Below are 12,333 nucleotides of genomic sequence, written 5' to 3'. Positions count from 1 at the left end.
TCAACTGTGTGGGTCAGTGGTGATAATACCTCATTTATTGATCATGCACCATTCATCACTACCATTTAGATCTGTTGTCTGGCCTTTGATCAGCAATGATCAATCTTCCCATGTTTAAAATATTGGAAGAATTATTACTTTTATCTCTACCAACATGTGCTTTTGTTATTGGGGAAATTAGCTAATTTGCCCACCATGTCCAGAGACCGCTCTCTGATGCCTGCCATTCCATGATTCGAGCCTCACAAGTGTGAGCTCATAGGAAGCGAGAGTCGGGGGGAAATCAACAGACAACCTGGGAAGTCGTGACGTCTGGCCCATTCGATACTGAAGTCAGGGGATTTTTTTAGCAGGGGGAGCTACCCTGTAAAGACAGAGAAGCGACGAAGACATGATAACATCTTGTCAATGACAGGAAAGCGTCTGCAAAGATTTTTTTATAACTAAAACAAGAGACCACAGCCTGTCGTTTCCAACCGGAACAGATTAGTCATAGTGGGCAGAACAAACAAGGAAGTGGGCAGAGCCAAGCACGAGCTTTGCACTCCTAGACATCGTGATTTTGTCAAACTTTGTCAAAGGGTAAAGTCTACAAAACTTAGGCCACTCTGTTCATAACATATTCTAGTTTTGGTAAAGTAATATTGGATTGAGATCAAATGTTTAATTAATCGATGAGAAGACTTGCAGAATCTAGGCCAAACTCCATCCATCTCCTTTCAACTTCTCCCACTGCCGGCCGCTGGGCTTCCTCTCACTACCACATATGGTAGTGAGAGGAAACACCAAGCGGATGCTTCATATTTATACATCCAGTGAAATGTCTGTCTCATTGTTCTATCTGTGGTGCCCGCTTCACGAAGAATAACCCTTCCTCCTTTCTCTGGTGGTGACTTTATTAATGCAGGTGGCAGTGAGTGAGTCGGAACGAGTCAACGTAGCCAGCTAGCTTCGCCGCCAGATAAGTTGATATAACTTTGCAAGCTATGAATATCACTCGACGGTTCATAAGCAAGTAGATTAGCTAGCTTGCTCATTTGCTATCTATCTAAAGTAATTATAAGGGTACTGTAGCACTGTGAGATATTGCTAGATCGTTAGCATGCTAGTGCAACCACACATCAGCAGGTAGGTAGGTAGCTAGCATTAGCGAACTATTAAGGAAGCCACTGTTTCCATCTTAACTGAGGATTTCACGGCGGAAAAATTAGAATTGTTATCAGTGCTCTCAAACCAAATCAGAAAAATGTGGTCGAATCCTCAGAACCAGAATCAACCGGCGTTTCCGAACCAACAGCAAGTGCCAAATCTGAACTCTGCTCCCTTTCCTCCGTTTTTCGCCAAACCCCACAACCCTCTTCAAATAAAAAAGAATGCCATAACTGACGACTACAAAGTTACAAATCAAGTCCTTGGTATGGGGATCAATGGGAAAGTATTGGAAATATTCCAAAAAGGAAGTGGAGATAAATACGCTCTGAAGGTAAATACATGTGTTTTGCGTATCACTCGACTTGAAACAATGTTGTGTTATTCTTTTTATTTGAGACTACCAAGTGAAACTGTCTAAAGTGGTCAAAAAAGTGGAACCATTTTACATTTTGAGGAAGGGTGCTTCTATAGCCCTGCATACTTGTAAACACAATTGAGTGAGTATATTTACCATCCCACTGATGAATGATCAATTATGGTAGTGCACCTCCACGTGCAATGGCATAAATATTATTTTGACAGCAAAAACGCGAATTAATTCCTTAAGACATAACCACACTTTTCAAAGCACATTCCATTTCCAGACTGGAAGTTGAATAAGTTAATAAACCTCACTTGCAACTTTGTTACCATATAACGTTTTCAATGTGATTTGTACTTGTATTTATTATGGATCCGCATTAGCTGCTGTTTTGCTTCAGTCCCCGCTGTTCCATAAGGTATTTTAAAATATTTTTTAAATCTGATTTTACTGCTTGCATCAGTTACTTGATGTGGAATCGAGTTCCATATAGCCATGGCTCTATTTAGTACTGTGTGATATGGATGATTTGAAGCACAATAGGTTTCTTTTTTTTTCTTTTTTTAAATTGGGGTGTAAAATCTGTTTACTCATAAGAGAGCAGACGAGAGTCCCACCAATACCCAGTTAGTCTCTTGTGGGTGCTACTTTCTCTCTGAGGCCCTGACTATACACTAGAAATCCTATGATTCATATCTAACCATCAGGGTTGTTGATAGAGCAAATCATTGCTTTTCTGATTGCATTACGGTCAGCCTCTCCTCTCATTTTAAAATGGGTGAACTTTCTGATCTTGTTTGAATATGTCTGCATTTAGGCCTCCTCTGTATCTATTCTGACATTGTTTTTTAAATACTCAGAAAAATGAAAGCAATGATTCTAACACATTATCATATCTATAGGCCTATTTATGTAACAGTTATATTCAAGGCTAAACTTAAACCGTTTGTCTCGACAGATTTTTATAACAGAGGTTTCCAGGAAACATTTTTAGAAAAGGGACTATTTTTTTAAATACTGTACACCAACATTTTTTTTTTTTTTTAAATCAGAAATTAAGTAACTGATATGCCAAACATTTGTTTGCTTCACTCACTGCGTTGTTGTAATCGTCCACTATAACTCCTTTGTTCATAGTCAACCCTAAGATCTTCTAGATCCCTCAAATTCAACCGTGGACCTCGAAGTCAGTTCCACTGCGTTTTTTCAACCGTGGACCTCGAAGTCAGTTCCACAGCGTTTTTTCAACCGTGGACCTTGAAGTCAGTTCCACTGTGTTTTTCCCCCCATTTTTTGCCTTCTAATTAGGGGCTGATTTAGACCTGGGACACCATGTGGGTGCAATAATTATCAGGTAGAACAGAAAACCAGCAGGCTTCAGACCTTGTCGGGGAAGAGTTGAATACCCCTGTTCTAGATCATTGACAGACTTGAAATAGACAGACTTGAAATAGACAATGTCCCATGCTGTTTTCTAGATCTCTCAGATAAGCCTTAACCAATAACAGCATCCCACCCCCTCCTGTCTCCTTTCACCTCACACACTCTTCCTGTCTCCTTTCACCTCACACACTCTTCTTCTGATGTCACAGATACACACTCTTCCTCCTTTCATTACTCCTCAGGGCAGTGTTTCTGCCTGCAAGCCCCAGTGTTAGTAGGCAGGCAGAGATCATTGACAATGGATCACTTCCTGATAGTTCCTCAGTCTGCTCCTCTGGGATCTATTAGTCAGCCCTAATGCATGTGTCCTCCTCCTGGACACCTGCTCTATTTGGGGGACCAGGGTTGCAGCTTTGGAATGCTGAGCACAGCTTGACTTTGAAGTGGAGATGAGTGTGAGGATGATGTGTATATGCATTTATTCCACAGTAGGGCTGGGCGATATGGCCAAAATATTATATCACAGTATTTATTTTAAAAAATGGACTGTATGACGGTATAGTTTAGTTTTTGAATAATAAAAGTTCTTCATTTGCTTTATGAGTAGTGAGTGATCCTAGGGTGGCAACACATACATTCTAAGTGATTTCAATGAGTCTTTCTCCATTCTGATTGGTTTATACTGTTCAATTCAACTTCAACCAAAACAATTTCAGCACTTTCATAATTTCTGTTTCCTGCACTCAATTGCAGTGGTGGAAAAAGTACCCAATTGTCATACTTGAGTAAAAGTAAAGATACGTTAATTGAAAATTACTCAAGTAAAAGTGAGTCACCCAGTAAAATACTACTTGAGTAAAAGTATAGAAATATTTAGCTTTAAATATACTTAAGTGTCAAAAGTAAAAGTAGAAACCATTTCAAATTTCTTATATTAAGCAAACCAGATGGCACCATTTTCTTGTTTTTAAAAAAACATTTATGGATAGCCAGGGGCACACCAACACTCGGACATAATTTACAAACAAACCACCAGTGAGTCCTCCAGATCAGAGGCAGTAGATGACCAGGGATGTTCTCTTGACAAGTGTGTGAATTGGACCATTTTCCTGTCCTGCTAAGCATTCAAAATGTAACGAGTACTTTTAGGTGTCAGAGAAAATGTATGGAGTAAAAAGTACAGCATTGTCTTTAGGAATGTAGTGAAGTAAAAGTTGTCAATAAAAGTAAAGTACAGATACGAAGAACAAAATGACTTAAGTAGTACTTGAAAGTATTTCTACTTAAGCACTTTACACCACTGCTCAATTGAGGTCATTTCCACACTGCCATGTAGGGCTGCACGATATGGGCAAATAATCTAGGACTTATTTTTTGCCAAATGTTGTAATTGCGATTTTTGACTTTTGAATTAGAGCAAAACTGTTGGAATCATGGAAATATAATTACTATTCTAATTCTACAGTTAGAATATAATAGTGGGCACATTGAATACAGTGTTTGAGATGATGACAAATGAAAATGCCAGGGAGTTATTGTGACAGGGTAGGAACTGAAGTGTTGATAAGTGTTTCCTAGGGGACCCTTTAAGAGAACATGCAATGTTGCCAAAGCTTATCTACTTCATGTAGCTTACATATTCTTTCTTTGCATATTCCTCTTTGATTTAGAAGATACTGTTGCACAAACAACTTGCTGATTTAGGGCTACACCATCACTGGTATTATCAGGCTGTATTAGCTAGCTACGTTTGCTCTTACTCAGTAGATTTATTAGCATTAGCAGCTAACAATTAGCATTTCACAAGATTTAGGGCAACTTTCAAAGAAAAGACAAACTACCTGGTTGCTGATGTAAGAAACACAAACTAATAGTTTCATTATAGATTGCCAGTGGATTTATATTAAGGCATATCAAATGTGCTCCTTGAGTGACAGGGGGCGTTTCTAGGTCTGTGTGGAAAGTGGTGCGGCGAGAGATGACTCAAGTAGCAAAGTAAACTATAAAAATTGACATTACAGTATCACATTTAACAAACCGAACATTCAAATACCGGTATAGAATGTAAAGTAAAAACCCAAACCAGTCCCTGCATCAATACCGGTATAACGCCCAGCCCTATACCACAGCATTGTTGACTACTCGTTTCTGATGGGCTAGAAGGGCATTCTAGAATGGGCATTAAAACCAGATAATGGACAGTTGGAAAATAAATCAGGACACCTTGCAATCTTGAAACAATATGCACCTACACATGCAGACAGTAATTGCTACAAAGTTATAGAAAGCTAAACCAATAACCACACAAACAGAATTGAATACATTGTAAATGCAGTACCAAAAATGCAAAACTAAGCTAGCTAGCTGATTTGTTTTTGGAGAGACATTTTGTTTTGGGAGCATCTAATGATGAACATGGATTTCTCCAGTCCCTACTGCTGCAGTCATGACACAAGTGGCACTAAGCTGTCATCCTCCCACATGTTTCTAGTTTTGACCAGCGATTTATTTTTAATAAAAAAAAAAAAACATTTCAGCAACAGATTTAAAAACATTCGGTTGTCATATTGGCAGGTTTGTTAGTAACAAAGTATTTAGCTAGCTTCTAGCCTAATGTTTGATATGCAATGCGATCTCCTCGTAAGGAACAGTATTGCGTGTCCTGATGATAAGGCAAACTTTTCTAGTTATGCCATGCAAAATTGGGCATCATTAGTTCATTTTTTATTGATGTATCCAAATGAATGTCAATAGAAAATGCAGCTACTTTGCTGTTATTCTGGCTGCGGTGGTCGTTACTGTTTTAGACGTAGCTAGTTGGCTAGCTATTAAGCAAAGGATAAGAATGTTGCAAGCGAGCATGGCAACGGAACATATAGAACGAACAACTGGGTCGCAACCATAAATCTAGAACTAATCGAACAAACCGGGTCGCGTGTCTAGCAACCAAAACATGCGGAAGTATGATTTTGCTTATAGAATGAAAATATCAACCTACATTTCTGTCCTACTGTGCTTTAGTATTGTTTTATTTGCCAACTGTGGTATAAGCAGGATAAACGCCTCCGTTCTGTACATTACCTTGGAAATATGAACTCCGCAAAGGGACGAGGTGCTGTGTCGTCCATATTTTCCAAAGAAATATACAGGACGTCACCATTTATCCCGTACTCATCGATCACCCTTTATTAGCTTGTAATGCTATATTGTGTCCTTGGCTTTGGCTCTGTGTCAGGCCACTTAAGCTTATATACAGTAGATGGGCTTCATTGATCAGTGGTTTGTTGATCCAGTGTATTTTACACATTGTCTTTAGGAGGAATTATGCAATAAAATATGTAATTCTTCCTTTCCCACAGTCATATAAGGCTAGATATTTAGATCTCTTTCTCAGGTCATCTTCGAATAGTCAACTTTTGAATTTTTTTGTAACCTCACAAATCCTTCCTTTCTACTGCGTCCAAATTCTTTGAAAAGGAGAGCTTTTCTTTTAGGCTTATAGTCTACACCCCATCCTTATCCTTTCCTCCTCTGCCTGGGCCAGGCAAATACTATTTGGCCTAACAGGGATGGAGAGAATGGTGTTCACTGTACAGCATTTGCGTACTCTACCTTAAGTCAAGATCATTTCCGATCTGAAGATGACAGGTTTGCCATTAATAACCCCATCCCTGCTGTCCTTTCCTCCACTGCTTGGCCCATGCTAATACTTTTAGCTGGAGGAGAACGATAGGGACATGCCTTTGTCTAAAAGTAGCCTAGCACAAGAGGCCAGAGCGGACTGGGGATTACAGCTCCACACGGATATTATCAGCATTTATTGGGCAGGTATCCAGAGACGGGTACATTTACTCTGCACAAACCAGCAGAGACCTCCCTGGAATGAAGAACCATGATCTTAGATGGCCTTTCCCACTCTGGATAGAGGTTTGTCTACTACCCTGGCCTCATCTGTATGCACTGTAGCCAAGTCCTCTATCAACAAGCTGGGCTGACTGGGCTCTTCAGGGTTGTACTGTATGATTAATCGGCCGTGTGTGTGTCTGAAATTCTGTCGTACTGGAAATAAGACCAACATTGCCCTTCCCAAAGGTTTTTTGCCTGAGTAGAGCAGATTCTTCCCTAACTGCAAATTCTTGCCGGTATACAGAGGGAAGATTTTTTTTCCATATCTGCCAATGGCTAGCCTGTCTGTGAGGAAAATATTCCTTTCTGTTTTTGCCTGAATGAATTAGCAGGAATTTATGATAGATACATAATGAAATCTTCTGCCCAATAGCATTCTGGAATACCAGATACTACCTTATTGGGGTGGCAGGGTAGCCTAGTGGTTAGAGCGTTGGACTAGTAACCGGAAGGTTGCAAGTTCAAACCCCCGAGCTGACAAGGTACAAATCTGTCGTTCTGCCCCTGAACAGGTTCCTAGGCCGTCATTGAAAATAATATTTTTTTCTTAACTGACTTGCCTAGTTAAATAAAGGTTAAATAAATAAATAAATTGTGATGCGCGTGTTGACTCCTAATCCACAGTCCCTGTGGTTTATATAAGCAGTGTGGACTGGTTTAGGGTCATTAAATATCATGTGGATAAAGTGAGGGTGGGTTGGATAGAGAACAATACCTTAAATCCATAAATATATTGTTGTGCACCTTTTGTTACGTTACAGCCTTATTCTAAAATGTAAGGATTTTTCTTGTCATCCATCTACACACAATACCCCAAAATGTCAAAGCAAATTTGGGCAAATTTATTAAACAATTAAAAACAGAAATGGCTTATGTACTCAGACTCTTTGATATGACCCTTTGATCAATGGAAACAGAATGTTCAGGTGCATCCTGTTTCCATTGATCCTCCTTGATGTTTCTACAACTTGTTTGGAGTCCACCTGTGGTAAATTCAATCGATTGGACATTATTTGGAAAGGCACACACCTGTCTATATAAAGGTCCCGCAGTGCATATCAGAGAAACCAAGCCATGAGGTCGAAGGATTTGTCAGTAGAGCTCAGAGACAGGATTGTGTCGGTGCGTAGATCTGAGGAAGGGTACAAAAACATTTCTGCTGCATTGAAGAACCCCAAGAACACAGTGGCCTCCATCATTCTTAAATGGAAGAAGTTTGGAACCACTAAGACTCTTCCTAGAGCAGGCTGCCCACCCGGCCAAATTGAGAAACTGGGAGAGAAGGGTCTTGGTCAGGGAGATGACCAAGATCCCGATGGTCACTGAGACAGAGCTCCTCTGTGGAGATGGGTGAACCTTCCAGAAGGACAACCATTTCTGCATTACTCCACCAATCAGGCCTTTATGGTAGAGTGGCCAGACAGAAGCCACTCTTCAGCAAAGGGCACATGACAGCCCGTTAGGAGTTGGTCAAAAGGCACCTAAAGACTCTCTGACCATGAGAAACAAAATTGTCTGGTTTGAAGAAACCAAGACTGAACTCTTTGGACTGAATGCCTAGTGTCACGTCTGGAGGAAACCTGGCACCATCCCTATGGTGAAGCATGGTGATGGCAGCATCATGCTGCAGGGACTGGGAGACTAGTCAGGATAGAGGGGAAAGATGAACAGGGAAAAGTACAAAGAGATCCTTGAGCTCCAGAGTGCTCAGGACCTCGGACTGGGTGAAGGTTCACCTTCCATCAGGACAACGACCCTAAGCACACAGCCAGGACAACGCAGGAGTGGCTTCAGGACAAGTCTCTGAATGTCCTTGAGCTGCCCAGCCAGAGCTCGGACTTGAACCCGATCAAACATCTCTGCATAGACCTGAAAATAGCTGTGCAGGGATGTTCCCCATCCAACCTCTGTTCTGCAGAGAAGAATGGGAGAAACTCCAAAAATAAAGGTGTGCCAAGCTTGTAGGGAAAGGGAAGAAACTTCAGGCTGTAATTTCTGCCAAAGGTTTTTCAACAAAGTACTGAGTAAAGGGTTTGAATACATACAGTTGAAGTCGGATGTTTACATACACTTAGGTTGGAGTCATTAAAACTAGTTTTTCAACCACTCCACAAATTTCTTGTTAACAAACTATAGTTTTTAATTTTCCCACAATTGTTTACAGACGTATTATTTCACTCATAACTCACTGTATCACAATTCCAGTGGGTCAGAAGTTTACATACACTAAGTTGACTGCCTTTAAACAGCTTGGAAAATTCCAGAAAATTAAGTCATGGCTTTAGAAGCTTCTGATAGGCTAATATATATCATTTGAGTCAAATGGAGGTGTACCTGTGGATGTATTTCAAGACCTACCTTCAAACTCAGTGCCTCTTTGGTTGACATCATGGGAAAATCAAAAGAAATCAGCCAAGACCTCAGAATTTTTTTGTAGACCTCCACAATTCTGGTTCATCCTTGGGAGCAATTTCCAAATGCCTGAAGGTACCACGTTCATCTGTACAAACAATAGTACACAAGTATAAACACCATGGGACCATGCAGCCGTCATACCGCTCAGGAAGGCGATACGTTCTGTCTCCTAGAGATGAACGAACTTTGGTGTGAAAAGTGCAAATCAGTCCCAGAACCAAGCAAAGGACTTTGTGAAGATTGTGACGGCCCTGAATTATTCTGAACCGTCTCAGTGCTTCTCCTTCCAATAGGGTGCTTTCCCTTTAATTCCCAATTAAATAGCCAGCATCAGCTGCGCAAAAGTTTTTTTTTTTGATGGAGACGTGACTGAGGATGTGTTCCCGAAGCTTCTCTATTCCGGTTGTTTTGTTGCTGTTAAACGTGTGTTTTGTAGCCTGAGAGAGTTTACCCAGGATCGGATCCACTCTTTGCGTCCGTGGACTACTCCTCTCTATTCTTCGTGGCCTTTCTCCGCTGGAGATCTGTTGGCGGATTGGATTGTCTGACTGACCGACTGACTACCACCTTTTTTGTATACGGTATTTCATTTGTTTTGATATGATGTATACGGTGATGATTTATGTAGTTAGATGTAGTTGAGGAATTAGTAAGAGCAGATACGCTTTAAAGTTCTGTGGTAAAATTGTTATATTGATTGTATGATTTAATACTGGGTTTACGCTACACGGAATGAACGGACAAACATTGCGTGACAAAAGTCACTTGAGTTCACTGAACTCCTTTACCGGGCTGGACTCTTTTTAGGCCCGAGGTACAGGACATTTCTGGAGGAACCAGAACTCATTGTGTTATATTATTATGTGTGTGTAATCCATTGATGTTGCTAATACAACCCACGCAAAAGAATAGTTGTTTTTGAAGTTCTTTTCAATGTTTTAAGGGTTTATGAAAAGTTGATTTCCCTTCTGACGTTTACATAAGTCCTTTGTAATGGTGTAGACTTGACGGACCAGATGGGACTCATTCCCTCCCAAACTAAAAGGAGAAACCAATGTTTTCTCTGGTAGGCACAACCTACCTGGCACCCCTATAAAAAATAACCTCAAGTCAAAACCGTTACAAGATGCTGGTGGAAACAGGTACAAAAGTATCTATATCCACAGTAAAACGAGTCCTATATCAACATAACCCGAAAGGCCGCTCAGCAAGGACGAAGCGACTGCTCCAAAACCGCCATTAAAAAAAGCCAGACTACGGTTTGCAGCTGCACATGGGGACAAAGACCTTACTTTTTGGAGAAATGTCCTCTGGTCTGATGAAACAAAAACAGAACGGTTTTGCCATAGTGACCACCGTTGTGTTTGGAGGAAAAAGAGGATGGCTTGCAAGCCGAAGAACACCATCCCAACCGTGAAGCAAGGGAGTGTCGGCATCATGTTGTGAGGGTGCTTTGCTGCAGGAGGCACTGGTGCACTTTACAAAATAGATGGCATCATAAGGGAGGAAAATTACGTGGATATATTGAAGCAACATCTCAAGTCATCAGTCAGGAAGTTAAAGCTTGGTCCTTCCAAATGGACAACAACCCCAAGCATACTTCCAAAGTTATGGCAAAATGGCTTAAGGACCACAAAGTCAAGGTATTGGAGTGGCCCTCACAAAGCCCTGACCTCAATTCTATAGAAAATGTGTGGGCAGAACTGAAAAAGCTCTGTCAGGAGGAATGGGCCAAAATTCCCCCAACTTATTGTGGGAAGCTTGTGGAAGGCTACCCAAAAGGTTGAACCCAAGTTAAACAATTTAAAGGCAATGCTACCAAATACTAATTAAGTGTATGTAAACTTCTGACCCACTGGGAATGTGATGAAAGAATTAAAAGCTGAAATAAATCATTATCTCTATTCTGACATTTCACATTCTTCCCTGACCTAAGACAGGGAATTTTTACTGGGATAAAATGGCAGGAATTGTGAAAAACTGAGTTTTGATGTATTTGTCTGAGGTGTATGCAATCTTCCAACTTCAACTCTATTTAAATATGAATTTTCAATTGTTTTTTAATTTTTTTAATTAATTTCTTAATACATTTGCAAAAATGTCAAAACCTCTTTGCTCTTTCATTATGGGGTGTTTGTGTATTGAAGAGTTAAAAAAAAAAATCCATTTAAGAATAAGGCAAATGCAGGATTGCAGGATATGGAAAAAGTCAAGTGGTCTGAATACTGTACTTTCTTGAATACTTTCTTGAATACATTTTTCAATCATTTCCCATCCCAAAAATTATGAATAAGCAGTCTTTACTTTCTGGACTAAATCAGGAGTTCTTCAGAGGTATAAAAAAAAGAATATGACAAAACACAATGTTGAGGTGAAGACCCCTGCAAACTAATATCAACTTTTTTTTAACAAATATTTTGTTTTGGATAAATTATTTACTTATTTAATTATTTATAAGTTGAAGAAACATTGCCTTGTGTCTTGTAATTCCTCCACCAAAAATAGTTTTCTCTCCATGAGGAGGGAGGATAATGAAAGTTATCAGATGTGACAAGTAAAGGTAGACCTGCCAATATAAAGGAGGAGGGGTACACGTGCATCAGGGCTGATAATAGATCCCAGAGGAGCAGACGGAGGAAATATCAGGGGAGGTTTTCAATGATCTTTGCCTGCCAGCTAACACTTCCTAAAAGAAGGAATAGTCTATTTGTTTTGTTTTTATGAATTATTAAGTGATTTAAACTCATAAATCTGTTACCAAATCGGAGTTGGCTACAATGGGGAAATCATAGTAGTCACAATCCACAGTTGGGGCACCTTCTACTGTCCTCCCTTCCACTGGCACACTGTTATGTTCAGCTAATAACTATTTTCTTTCTGTTATCTGTTGGTCAAAGCAAGACTGTGAAAACTGTCTGGACAACCCCTTACTCTCCTCTCTGCCGCTCTCGCTCTTTCTCCTCTCTCTCTCTCCAGTTAATGTCACCTCTCCCGGCTCTTACTGACTCCTACCATGATACCTACAACCGATCCTCTTTCAATTTACTGTAACAAGTTTTAAAAAAGTAACAAGTTTTAAAAAAAAAAGTGTTTAGATGAGAAGTTGGGGAATTGCT

At 40.1% G+C, this 12,333-nt stretch overlaps 1 protein-coding gene across 2 annotated transcripts in view; it reads left to right on the top strand.

Moving 5' to 3' along the window:
* The first annotated feature begins 244 nt into the window (after positions 1-244).
* The window catches only part of LOC110531961 (MAP kinase-activated protein kinase 2), a 42,279-nt gene continuing 30,190 nt past the window's right edge, over positions 245-12,333 (top strand). The window contains exon 1 of one of the 2 annotated variants that reach the window (XM_021615507.3): positions 245-1,483. In XM_021615507.3, coding sequence (XP_021471182.2) covers positions 1,247-1,483 — 237 coding nt within the window. In that variant the 5' untranslated portion in view covers positions 245-1,246. The remainder of the gene's footprint in view (positions 1,484-12,333) is intronic. The other variant, XM_090184176.1, reaches the window with a different exon arrangement.

The sequence above is a fragment of the Oncorhynchus mykiss genome, chromosome 9 (genome assembly GCF_057628025.1).
Source record: "Oncorhynchus mykiss isolate SJ-2025 chromosome 9, ASM5762802v1, whole genome shotgun sequence".
Lineage (NCBI taxonomy): Eukaryota > Metazoa > Chordata > Actinopteri > Salmoniformes > Salmonidae > Oncorhynchus > Oncorhynchus mykiss.
Note: the sequence above shows the minus strand (reverse complement) of the source record. Positions and strands in the feature narration are given on the sequence as shown.